This window comes from Trachypithecus francoisi, unplaced genomic scaffold (assembly GCF_009764315.1).
Source record: "Trachypithecus francoisi isolate TF-2019V2 unplaced genomic scaffold, Tfra_2.0 Lachesis_group2, whole genome shotgun sequence".
NCBI classification, from domain to species: domain Eukaryota; kingdom Metazoa; phylum Chordata; class Mammalia; order Primates; family Cercopithecidae; genus Trachypithecus; species Trachypithecus francoisi.
Genome location: NW_022681465.1, coordinates 132949480 through 132963457, shown reverse-complemented (window position 1 = coordinate 132963457; position 13978 = coordinate 132949480). Strand labels below are relative to the sequence as shown.

General features: G+C 40.1%; 1 protein-coding gene across 13 annotated transcripts in view; it reads right to left on the bottom strand.

The window, feature by feature from the left end:
* The window catches only part of EBF1 (EBF transcription factor 1), a 408155-nt gene that overhangs the window by 27063 nt on the left and 367114 nt on the right, over positions 1-13978 (bottom strand). For all 13 annotated transcript variants that reach the window (XM_033180448.1, XM_033180449.1, XM_033180451.1 and 10 more), the window contains exon 11: positions 8172-8260. In XM_033180448.1, the coding sequence (XP_033036339.1) occupies positions 8172-8260 (89 nt within the window). The remainder of the gene's footprint in view (positions 1-8171; positions 8261-13978) is intronic.

Here is a 13978-nt window from a genome sequence, read left to right as displayed (position 1 = left end):
TTTACAGGTGAGTTCTTCCTGCCACTTCCACCTAGCTCAGCCCTTTGTGAGCTAACCTCAGGCATAGGCCACCACTTGCCTCCTTCCCTAACCAGGCTGGAAGGGTTTTAAGATTGATATTGTAAATTGGCTTTTTTCCTTAAAATTTCTTAATTCTGGGAGGCACTGCTTAGGGATATAGGCTCTGGATCTGGAGTCCAATAGACTTGGCTCAAATCCATGTTCTGCTATGTATTAGCAGTGTAAACACATGCCTCTGTGTTCTCATCTGTAAAACAGCGTTAATACCAACACCTGGTTCAGTAGATTATATTTAGTTAGTGCTTATCAGGCAATAACCAGCAATATTATTAATAATCCCCATTTATTTTCCAAGGAACTCTGGCAAAAATATATGCATTCTTACAGTCAATGTGTATTGAGTGCTATGTTTGAGATGTAATCCTATTTTCAAAACTCTATAAAAGACTCTAAATGGACTCCTGGTTAGGAAGTATGGGAAGTTAGGAAACCTCCACTTACTAGCTACATAAGCTTGAGCAGGTTACTTGTCCTTATGAACCTCAGTTTCCTCATCTCTAAAATGGGAAGGAAACAATAATGACAAGCAGAAGAATTTGCCACAAAATAAGTCAGCTAAAGATAAATAACCTAAAGAGGTGAGAATTACAACTTTCATGAGGGCCATCGGCCTTTTAAGTGAAGCTACAACTTCTATCCCTAGGTAAATTACATGTGTAGGCATTTGTGTGTGAATATTCATAATGCACACATGCACGCACACATAGGAATTCTAAATGCAATTTCAGGGGTACACAGATCCAGGCTAAACTCCCTGGATAAAAGAAATATCAGTAGTAGGGGATACCAACCCCCTAAACTGAGCATGTTATCAAATGGGGAAATGGAATCTGCCTGTAAGTTTTCTGGTAGATACAGGGGGAATTGGACCGCATTCCATAGCTTGTGTTTTTGACAAGAGAATACAGAGACAAAATGTTTCCTGGAATCAAACTCAAGCATGTTTTCTCTAAGAGCTGAATATACCATAAGTTTCGCCCTTTGTTTCTGTGTTTTTGTCTGAGGAGGGTCACTTTCACTTCAGGATATAATTTTAATTGAGTTTCCTCAAATTAAAAGAGTAAATAAATGAGAAAGAGAAAGAGAGATAGTGAAAGCGAGAGAGACGCTAGTGTCAGTGTGGAAGACGAAGATGTTAAGTTTTTCTTTATCCTTTGCTGAATCCCTTAGTCATCCCCTTTCTGCTAGGAGGCAATGTGGTTATGCAAAGATTTCTTATTTGTATTTTCACTGATGCAACTGCAGGTTTTGAATTACTGGTAGTCTTTGCATAAAGACTAAAACAATAAAAGCATAATTAGAATACATTGTATACAGCCAACTCCAGTTTTATTTTGCCCCAGCTCTGTATTTATGATAAATCACTAAACATGAACGCTCTTTAGGGAGGGTGATTTTAGGTCTCATCTCTCCACTGAGCAAAAACAGTGCCTGTGACTGGAGTCTGAATTTCAATTTTGCAAGTGTACAGTTGAAGTGAATAATATTTGGCACAATGCAGTGTACAACTGAGCCACTAAATGGCTGATTTACTAAATTATTATTAGATGAGCCCTTGCTGTTCCAAATGAAAGTGCAGTCACTGTCTTCCTTCATGGTGTGTTCAAATTGTTCTGTGTTTAAATATTCAGCATGAGGCTAATGTGAACTGATGAACTGAGACTATAAACATTCACTTTCAATACAGATAGAGCGACAGAGATGCAACATATCATGTGGCCCGCAGAGGTGAAAATGATTTATATTTAAGGATGTTGCTGCCGACTTCCATTACTTTAAGGTACTCTTAATTAGCCTGCTGTTTGAAATGACTAATTCACGTGTACAGGGAGAGCTGCTTCACAGAGGCTGAGATTTTCGAATGCCAGTGAAGGAGTAGCTACCATGAGGATTTGCTACCTCTGTATTTCCAAGGAAGCCTTGAGTTCCTTCATGGCGGGCTGGCCACACAGCACCAGCAGACTAGCATGTCTGCCAGAGATACTATGGGGCTTTGACATTCAGTGTGCTTTTGGAAACCCACCAAAAGGGTCCACAATCCCTCCTTCCCACCATCCACCCGCTGGTGTTCACCTCCCTTTTAATCCCAACCTACTACACAGCCAGCCACACTGGTACTTCAATCCCCATGTCACCAGCTTCTTTACTGACACCTGCTGGAATGAACAACAACCTTTTGCTCCTTGGACAAATAGGACCCTCCTCTCTCTTCTCCTTTGAGGGCAGTTATAGGCAAGCACTTAAAATACTGTGATCACTTACAGTAGATTAGAATTTTTTATTGGTGCTGTGTTGCCATAACAACATGAAGACAGCAGATGACTTAAGCTAAGCTTGCAAAGCAAAAGGCTGCTCATCTGGCAGTTAAAATGAATACAGTTCATTTCACAAGTTTCCCATATGGACGCTTAGTGTATGGTAATGAGGAGACCATATGGTGAGAGAAAATGCACTGAGAACAATTGGGTTCCACTGGCTGAGTGGGAAGTTGGGAGAGAAAACCCGGGTGAGAGATTCTGGTGTGCTCTCTGGGTTCAAGGTTTGGCGGAGGTTTGTTTGGGACTGTTGTTTTCCACAGGGGTTTCGCGTTTCTTAATCCGTTCCTTAATATGTCGGCTGTGTGAAATGACAAACATCTTGCAAATTTTGCAATATCATTCATCACAAACTGTCAGCAGTGTTTGCAAATCTGACTTGCAAGATCTTTTAAATGTGTTGTTCTTAAAAGGCAACAGTACTAAGTTTTTAGACAAAGTGCAGGAAAATTTAAGCACTTCTGACAAGCAGAAACATTAACAGTAATCATTTTAAAAACACTCGCATCTTTTGCCTGCATGTTTAGCTGTAAATAATGCTAGAATGTATAAAAGCTTTAAAGTAAAAATGTAATAAATACTTTTTATTATGTTTCATAAAGGATAAAAAATGCTTTGAGCCATGTCTACGTGTTCACTATACATGCAGACATATAGAGATGGATGACTCCCATTCTCCTTACTACTAACCAGATTGAGGACCTGGGAGGACAGCTTGAAAAAGGCTCTAAAGTCAATTCTGTACTATACATGCTTCATAAAAGATGAATATAAATGCATTAGTTAGACACGGTGAGCTAAATTAGAAGGTCAGGCAGGGCTGGGAGGGCTGAAAAATCACACAACCAATGAGTGTAATTACTCTTTTTTAAGTCTATTAAGTGGTGTTGTTCTATCAAGGCTCAGGGGTATAGGACATGAAGAACAAGATAAAGTAATGTGTATTTATTACTCCCACTGGATCAATTTACCAGATATTTTCAGCTCCATAAAGCAAAATACACAAATGCAGCCTTTGTTACTTTTCCCAAACTGCTTTATTTTCTCTAAAAGAGGGGCTGGCTCTTGGAGAAAAGACTCATTTGCCCTGAGAAGGTCCCCAGGCCAAGCCTTCTCGGTAGGGAGATGAGAGAAAGCTGGTGAGAATCTATATAAGGTTGGGGGCCAGGTGTCTGCAGAGGAGACACCTCAAGGCAGAATTACTGGGGTCTTCATATCTGCAGGAGAACTGGGAAGTCAACATAGTGAAGACAGTGAGGCTACCGACCCTGAGGGCCTGAGTTTGAATCGTAGTTTTCCCACTTGCTAGCTGTGATGTCGTAGCAAGTCACTCAGACCTCTGGGGACTCTAACTCCTCATCTGTAAAATGGGGAACACCCATGGTGAGGGGATTAGTGGCCCCCATTTACTGGAGTCTCACTAGATGCCAGGGATGCCTCTTGGCATAAATTATCTCATTAACACCTAACAACAACGCCGTGAGGCAGCTGCTTTACAGAGGAGAAACCTGAAGCGTGGGAGGTTGAGTCGCGTGCACCAAGTAGTGGATCTCGTTTCCAAAACGCACATCTTTCTGACTTGAGAGCCCACTCTCTTGGCCTCTGTGCTCTTCGAAAACCTTAATAATGCAGTGCTGGGCTCACAGTAGGCATAAAGTAAACATTCCTTGCTTCCTAGGGTTCACAGCTGACACGCCTGACGCCAGCTAAACTCAGGGTATGCTCTCACTGCCTTAGGGCTAAGGCTCACTGACCACTCATGAAGGCAACTAACATACTGCAAGTGGGCGGAGACACCTCTGACCTTGAACACAGAGAGCGCTCCTTGCTCAGTGTATCGGATTGCATCACTGCAGCCATCAGCATCTCAGAATTTCTGATCGACCATGTTTCCCCATCCCCTCCACCTCTAAATTACAAGAAAAGTCAACCTTGACCCCAAAGTTGGTCACATGTTCCTCCCCTTCCTGCCAGGATCCAGAGAGAAAGGCGAAACTATGAAACAGAACAGAATGCTGTGATTTAAAAACCTTAGCCTGCCCTTTTCTCCCTGTGTATATGAAAAAGGAAACCAAAAAACATCTGGGGTTAGCATAATTACAGTATTTTAAATTTGTGTGTACAGCAACTATCACTGATGGTGACTTTCAGGGACAAAATAATTTACAGAGCAGGATTCTGCCTGCTCCCGTTTTCCTATTTGGTAAATGGGAAAGATGTCTGCTGCCCCAGCTTCTCTCGCAGGAGGGACTCCAATAAAACAAAGCACGTCCAAATTTTTTTGAAAAAGAACAAGCCTGTATACAAAGGCATATTATTATGAAAAGCTGTCTGCTTGGTCTTTGGAGCAGTTTCATTTGACAGAATATGTGGGTGGTTGTATGAATCTAGCTTTGTCTATTCACAAACACATGGGTTTAATAAAGAGGAGTTTGTTTCTTAAGGTGTGTGGTCCATAGCTCACTGAAACACTCCTGTTTGACAAACACTGACCATGATCCTAAGAAAGGCGCAGCCCATTTTTATGCCCCTAACAATGGACAGCAGGAGTATAAATCTCCTCAGTCCACAGGAATACCTTGTGCTGGCTCCATCCGCCACTTCCTGACCCTGCCCTTGAACTCTCTCCACTTTAACATTCAAAGCCAAGAGGACAGCCACTTGGCTCTGAGTCACACTGAGAGCTTCCTGGGGTGGGCTCCGGCCAGGCCTTGCACGATCAAGTGGCTAGATGCAAGCCGTGGAGTGTTTCCTTAACACACAAATCCATTGTGTCCTTGATTACTCTTTCCAAACCCAGGAAACAAGGGTTGGGAATTTTACCATCAGGGACAAAGTGACACGTGCCTATGCTATTTGTTCAACATTTCTGAACATAACATGCAACCATAAAAGTGTTTTCAAAAGTAAGTACACAAACTCAACCCCAGATTCCATTTCTTTCCTTTCCTTTCTAATCAGAAAAAGGACTGTCTGGTTTCTGTAGACCTCAACCATTAAACCAGATTTGTCTTCTAGCTCTGTTAACCAGGCTGGAGTGCAGTGGTGGGTATGTCTCACTGCAGCCTTGACCTCCTAGGCTTAAGCAGTCCTCCCACCTCAGCCTCCCAAGTAGCTGGGACTACATGCACACACCACCATGCCTGGCTAACTTTTTTCATTTTGCAGAGATAGGGTTTTGTGATGGTGCCCAGACTAGTATCGAATTCCTGGCCTCAAGCAATTCTCCCACCTCTGCTTCCCAAATTGCTGGGAATACTGGCATGAGCCATGGCTCACTAAGTATTTTTAAAGTGGCAACTATGGGCCAGATGCTATGCCAAGGACACCCATGAGATGACCTCTCTTTATCCTTACATGATCCTATGATCCCCTATGAGCTAGCATGATTAATTATCCCCATTTTATTGATGAAGAAACTGAGGCACAGAGAAGAAATCACATGTTCAACTGCTCACCAGGATTAGGATTTCCTGTTCTGCAGAGATTGGGTGGAAGAGCTCTCAGAAGCAAGGGTCCCATTGTCACTCAACTGGCAAATCATCATAGCTACCTTTTGTTAGCTCTAAATAAGTCATTGAAATGTAACTTGAAAAGGTACAACATAGCACCGTCCCCATTTAACAGATGAAGACACTGAGGCACAGAGAGGTAAACAATTTTGACCTAGGTTGCATAGCTAGCAAGTGGCCAATGTCTGAATTCCACCTTGTCCAACCTGACTCTCCTCAATATCTCCAGTGGACTCTAGAGATCAAATGATAAGTAAGTGCTAAAGTGAATACAGTGCCCAAATGAGAACAATGGGAAGAATCTGGCATGGTACCCCTGCCTTTGTTCTAACACTAAGACAGCTAAGGCACCTACCATTAGTCAGACCCACATCATTTATATCATCATGCTATAAAATTACCAGTTGTCCCATAGGAAATTCATGGGACCATGTTCTTGCTAGACAGAGGAACCTAATGGTAAATCTCTCCACAGACCATCTATGCCATAGGTAAAGACTGCTGTTTATTATTATATTATTTAATCTACTAAATAATAAATAACCTGTAGATGATGTAATTGCTTACCAAGAATAAATTGGGTTGGAAAAGGAAAGGGAAGGACAGCACTTCAGTGGAAGTGAGGTTGTTCTGGGAAATTGAAGGTTGAAACTGAAGGCATCATCTCTGAAAACTGAAGGTGTTTTCCCCCCTCAGTTAAGATGCAGGACACATGCCCTTGCTCATCACAGTCCTTCCTCTCTTGGAGCAGTTAGCACCCCTCCTCCCCATGCGCCTCACATCTGTGTAGTGACCTGAGGGGTGGATTTTTCCCGGACAGGGCCAGTTCCGACAGGTGGCCCTGCCTACAAGGGCAGCCAGCACACAGGTAGGAACTGGTCCCCCAAGGAGGTTCACCGAGCTAAGAAGGATGGCAACTTCATTTTCACAAGTATTTTACAAGGATACCTAGACTTGGAAATGGCATATCTCTAGACTTACTGTGGCAAGAAAGAGTCCTTGAAACTAATTCAATTTAATGTTAATAGTTTTTACCTGTGTAGTAAATGAAGCTTTTTGCTGTCAGTAAACAGTGAATGGAAGCTCAACGAATTCCATACTTTGAGCTTCCTTCACATTTAACTGCCCACTTCTGAGTCCCCACAGAATGTTGGTTGCACTTTTCTTTAATGTGCTATTATTTTTGGTTATGGTTAGTTGTGTTTGGGACTCTCTCCCATATACAGCCCAAGTTCCTGAGGTACAGGGATGGGGACATCCCAAACATTCACAACAGGTATGCAATAGTCAATAAAGGTCAGTTTCCTTCTGTCTGCACTGGCAGTTAGTGATGTATTGGTGACATATATGACTCTGTCTTGAATTTTTGTTTAATATCTCTCATATTTGTGCCTATTTTCCCAACTAGGTAGAATGCCTTAGGAGAAGAGAGGTTGTCTTTGCCCAATCTCAGGATCTACCAATATATTTTGAGCTCTAACTATTCTCCCCTTGCCAGGACTAAGTACAGATCCTCATAGACAGAAATTCGGTGTTCCTTTTTCTTTTGAGAATTAGTAAGATGTAGCAATTAAGTAGCTCAGACTCTAGGGTCATGCTGCATAGGTTGGAATATCAGTTTAGCAATTTACATGCTATGTGACCTTGGACAAATTATTATTTAATCTCTCTTTGCTTCATTATTTTCTCTTCTAATATAGGAATGGTAATAGTACCAACATCAGAGCGTTGTTGAGAGGATAAAATGGCATAGCAGATATAAAAGTAAGCACGGTGTTGCCTGGCACATAAGTGCTTGCTACTTTTATTATTGCTTACCTTATAGCACCAAACACACAAAACACAAAAATATGAGTTGTTTACCTATGAACTAATTTTTTTTTTTTTTTTTGAGAGTCTCGCTCTGCCCCCAGGCTGGAGTGCAGTGGCCAGATCTCAGCTCACTGCAAACTCCACCTCCCGGGTTCACGCCATTCTCCTGCCGCAGCCTCCCGAGTAGCTGGGACTACAGGCGCCCGCCACCGTGCCCGGCTAATTTTTTTTTTTTTGTATTTTTAGTAGAGACGGGGTTTCACCGTGTTAGCCAGGATGGTTTCGATCTCCTGACCTCGTGATTTGCCCGTCTCGGCCTCCCAAAGTGCTGGGATTACAGGCGTGAGCCACCGCGCCCGGCCCCTATGAACTAATTTTTATCAGCAGCAGAGTTTTCTGCAAATCACTCAAGTCCAAATTTTCAGAGACTACAAAAAGGCAGTATCCTCACCTTTGGCAAACGCTCAGGGTCACCAGGGTGCCGAGGAATGACCTTCTGTAACCTCTGGAAACCATAATCGATGGTGGGTTCGTTGAGTGCTGCAATAAAGAAGTCACACGATTAGTACATTTTTAAGAAATAAAGCAGAACATGGCTTGCAACACTAATGGTATGGAAATAACCAGGAAGTCCAAAGTTTAATTGATACTTTTGAATTGGATCAGAAGATGATTACGTGAATGATCTCTTTGCTGAACTTTCCACCATCTGCTTTATACCACGATGGGGAGTGACCTGCCCAAAAGAACATTAGGAGTAGGTCTTGAACAGTGTTCCTTTGGCCAAATTCTACACTCCTTATGTGATCATAAATAGAAAGTAAAATGGTATTTGATGTGAGATTTTTAGGATTCACTTTAATTCAGTTGCTCAGGTAAAAACACTCAAGGGCTTGCCTGGCAGTATCTGTACCCTGTAAACAGCAGGAGAATTAAAAGTATCTGCTTAACTGCAAAATCCCTAGGGGATCTCAGCTGATACAATATCTTAGCACAATTAAGCATGCAAGAGGCTGGTGAGAGCAGAGGAGAGTGAGTAGAAGTGAATCTTCCCGGTATGGAAAGCCGGTGCCACCCTTGAGAGAGTCTGCAAAGGGGATGGGTATTGAAAATGCCCTCATTCAAAACCCTCACATCTGAAATGATAGATCCTTTCACCAGCATTGATATTATTTGGAACCAGCGTCTGTGAAGTACTAGCTTAGAGCAGCCGAGTCTCCAAAAATAATCCTTGAAAAGACCAAAAGAAGAGCAAACCTGGAATAACATTTGGAGACAATGGACCTTGCTGTGTGCGCACTGACCATACACTCTTCAAAGCATGCTTAAATTAAACACAATATTAAGTGGACTCTGGTCTATCATTTTCAAAATTTCTCCCTGGTATATGAAATATCTTCAGGCTGTCTCACGTGAAACAGTGGAGATGCAGAACATGGCAGCTCCTATCCATAGCCTCCACCTCCCTATATTCTCTAAGTAAGGGGTAAGTGGGTGTTTTTAAAACTTCTTTTCTTTTTTGGTGTAATCGAAGTGTTCAACCACATATTTTCTCACATGCTGAATAAAAAAGACAGTCTGTGTAGTTCTGACATTTAGCTATACATTAAAAAACAAGTTGCCACACGCTTTACTTAAAATGCATTTCCATTAACCTAAATTTTAAAAGTAAGATTCATACTAGTACTAACTTTAAAAAAACTGTATTAAATTCAAATAGGTCCCAAGGCTAATGGAAGCAATTTGTATACCAACCCAAACTGACTGGCCCACTTTTCAAAATACAGGTATGATAATCTTGTGGTTTTAAAAGGACATTTAAATGGAAAGACTGTGAATTTAGTACATAATTATACCAATAGAACCCTTTAACTTGTCAACTTGTAAATCTAAAAGGCTATCAATCATTTCTAAAGAGGAAATAAACCTTAAAATTCCTTGATTGACAGTGCTTACTTTTTATGTAAGGAAAAAAAGAAAGGGAAAAAAAGGCTGCATAAAGTGGCCAGAAATCCATTTACAAAAGTACATTGTTTTACATAGGTGAGTAAAAAGCCAATAATTACACCTCCAAAAGCACATAAATCAGAGTAAGTACTTTTTCTTCACTTGTATATTTTAAGTTAGATGAACTTTAGGTAACTTTTTATTAAAAAGAGTTTTTCCCCAAATGCAATGCTTATTGAAGTCATTAATAGAGTGGCATTTTCATTTAAGATAATGTCATCATTTTTGCAAATATGAGATTTAGTCAACCCTCCCCCCATTTCCAAACAGTAAACTTTCAACCTGTCTCTTGTGGAAATTAACTAAAATTACACCCAGGTGTACCAAATCTTTCTATCTATACTAGTATATGAGTTAGGACACAATATTTATTATTCTTTCCATTTTATGAATTTCTAAACCCTTGAGAAGAATTCTTTTTTCAAATTAGACTTGTAGAGAAAATGCCATAGAATTCTTTATTCAGGGAAGCTGTTACTTGTAAAATCCACGGTATTTAATCAAGAAATGCATGAGAGAGACAGGAATGAGCACCAAGGTTTATTTATCATATCCAACCCCCACCCATAATGCTACTTGCCAACAAAAATGTTTAAACATAAATAGTAGCTTTAGACAATTAAATGCATCATTTTAGTATCTGAAAACATAATTCAGCATCCTGAAAATTCTAATTCTTGGTTTTACTTTTCAGTCTAAGGTACCAATAAAATTGGAATTGTTGCCCCACCTCTTCAATCATTAGCATAATGAATTCCTATTGTGTCTAGAAATTCATGGTTGTTAGCTGAATGACTGTCTGATGTATGGCGGGGAGGGATATGTTTCTCCGGCTATATGGCCAACTCACAGAGGAATGACCGACAATATCAGCAATTAAAAGAACCAATTCAAATATCATATGGAACTAATAGCTAAAGAGCTGAGGAGAAGTCATTCTGCTGTCACCGAGTAATTGAATTAGACATATTAAACTCATTATTCAAAGAAAAATAAGGATTTACTCCATGGACGTGTACTATGAGAGAGGAAATATTTAAAGAGTAAGGCAAGGGTTTTTAGCTTATGTCCCATGCCTTTATGATTTGCTGTCTGTTCATAGTTTTAAACAAGTTAACTGGCCCTCAACACAGGTATTGAATATTACAATGGAATTGTCCAGTGCTGCAGACAAAGCTAACATTAAAGATGCTAGACAGACAAAGCTCACTGTCCTAGATCCAAAGGAACCTGATGATTTATCTGATTGCACTGACTACAGAAAAAAACCAATTACTGAGTGCGGGGGAGCCATCTGACAAAGACTGTTATTTTAATTGCCCCCACAAAAAATATATTAAATATCTGGGAAGTGAGGGGTGGCTAATTTAAGGCACCCCCGTGGAATAGAATATGATGCAATCCTCAAAAGCAATGACATAGGAAAAAATATTTACTGATATATTGCTTGGTTAAAAAGTAGATTACGGGAGCACGTATACAATATAGTTACTTTTTTAAACAAACATATATAGAATAAAGAAAATGTGTCTGTGTATAAACTGCCAAATAGTAGTTGTTTCTAAGTAGTGGGTCTTAAAGTGCTTTTCTTACTGCTCTTTTTGCTGTGAATTTTCTAAATTTTCCACAATGAACATACATTACTTTTATAATCAGAGAAAAAGGTTAAGAGCAAGAGATTGTTGCTGAGATGGAATCTGACCTGCTTGTATAAAGTAATGACATAAAAAACTATGCTTTAAAAGGGGTCTGTATACTCTTTAATAACCTTGCATAGGTTATTACAGACCATAAGAAAAATAAGTAGTATACTTTTGGCCAGTTGTATAAATATGTGACTATTCATAAACTCTCTGAAAATCAACAGAGAGGGTAACAGGGAGGAATCATAAAGAATGGTATATTTATTTCATCAGTGGGGGTAGTCATACCTTAGGGACATACATCTACTCTGCAAGAATGTAATATAAAGTTAATCCTTCAACAAAGTGACCTCATTGTACTCAAGCGCAGGGCTCAGAAGGCACCAGAAGAAATGAGACTAACCAATTTTTTTCCCCCTCAAACTTGGGACAATTCCGAGAATCTGGTAGAGCAAGAAAAAAAAAAAAAAAAAAAAAAAAAAACCTTAATTGGACACAATTAACCACAAATAAAGAAGCATGAGCATCTTAGATTGAAAAAAGAAAAACAGATGAAGCTGTAAACTGCAAGAGGAATGGAATGATGAGAACAGCTTGTGTGGCCCTGCTTCCAAATACCCAGTCCACACTCTCTGAAAAGGGTTTGAGAGGGCGTCACCCTAAACCAGTTAGGAATGGTAACTGAATAAGGAAGGATCATAGGTTTAGAAGAATCCGTTATCCCAAATAGAAAAGCCTCAATGTTTATATCATGAGAATAAAATGGGGCCAATGTATGCATTTTAAAAATTCCAGAAGACATTATACATTTATTCAGTAATCATTTTTAGTGCTTACCATATGCTCAAGGAGAGGGGGTGGCATTCGTAGGAATGAACTGTTTAATGTCACAATACCATCATCAGCCCTTAAAAACAAACTTTCTGAAAGGTACACATAATCCAACCCCCAAAGACAAATGAAATCCTCTACTTGCAGAGCTGGGACGCAGCTCAGTATCTCACAGTCGGGTCCTCCTCATAGTCACCACCTCTGCTCTTCTTTCTGACAAAGTCTAGGGTCACAATACACTTAATGGAGCTACATTAAAGAAACATCAGGTTATTGAGGGACCACAGCAATTGAATTCAAGCTGTCTTCCCCTGACCCCTTCAAACTCATTTACTGGTAGATATTTACTGAACCCACATAGTAGGACTTTGTGGGGTTGTGTACAGCTTATGGAGGGGTACATCGGAAACATTTCCTGCAAATGCATAAAAAGCAAGATCAAATGCTCCTAAACAGGAGAGCAAGCTTGCAGGGTGATGTCTCAGCTGAGATTTCAGAAGGATCCCCTCACCCACAGCTACGATGTGATATTGCGGAATGGATATTGGTGGGATGTATCTGTTGTATGCACCAGGATGCCATTTCAACGGTATCAACATTACTACTTTTGAAAAAAAAAAGTTTATGAAATGGTTAAAAGAATCAAACCGTTTTATTCTGGCTTTATGTTGGGACTGCTTATAGCGGGGCTTTAGGTTCCTTCCGGATCTCATCATCTAGAGGGCTTTAGGTTCCTTCCAGATCTCATCATCTCAGACCCCTAAAGGCAACCAGTAACTTTTATTCCAACCAGTCTCTCAGCCTTTCTCTTTATGGGCTTCAATCCATGTGGTGGTCAAGACAGAACAGCTCTGGTTCTACAAAGTTACAATCTCTAATGTCCAAATGTGCATGCAGCATGAAATGCTATACACAAAGAAAATCGAGATAACACAACTAATTTTATGCACTCATACTAATCACAAGCTTTACTCTTAATAATGAGTGAATTCTAACCAAATATATATGTGGCCTTTCTATGCCTATAGTCTCTTTTTCTTTTTTAAAGAAATCCACTTTACAAACACATCAAATAAAGGAAATTCTCTGTAAGGGGGTTTATTTGCAAATTAAAATCATATAGTCAAGCCAGATGCATTCTCAGTTATGAAAATTGATTTTTCTCTTTTTGGAGTTTCCTTTTAAAGAAGTCACTCCTCCGTCCCCCTTAACTTCTTGAATACTTATTCTTGGAAACAATGGAAATGAGAGGCTGCAGAGTTCTGTTCAGAAACACCAGGGGAAAAGTGCTTTGGGTGCCATTCCAACATTGGCTCACAGAGTTCCCTGCTTTTATAGCTTAGCGACTCACTGCCGTGCTTTCACATATTTCTGGGGTTTTAATTTCCTTTTTTTAATGGTTGTGTGACATGATGTCATTTTGACTGGAAATAAAAAGAAATGCAGATATTAGGAAGGCAATATTAATATTCTATTGCCATTTAATGTCCAAACAAATATCTAGACTCTATGCCAAGTAATAAATAAAACCTCATAGCAGAGGCAATGATAAAACTAGCACCTGGGTCTCCAAGCTTCCCTGGTGACTACTCTATATTTGAACTAAAGGAGTAACAGCAGAGCATTTCCCTCCAAGGCAGATCCATTCTGGGCATGAGACGTTATTACATATGTGTTAGGCAGAGACTTTTTGTTCCATAATGGCCCCATTTTCCCCTCAGTCACTAAATTAACAACCAGAGGTAAACAATAAAACAGCAAGTTATCTTCACGAATC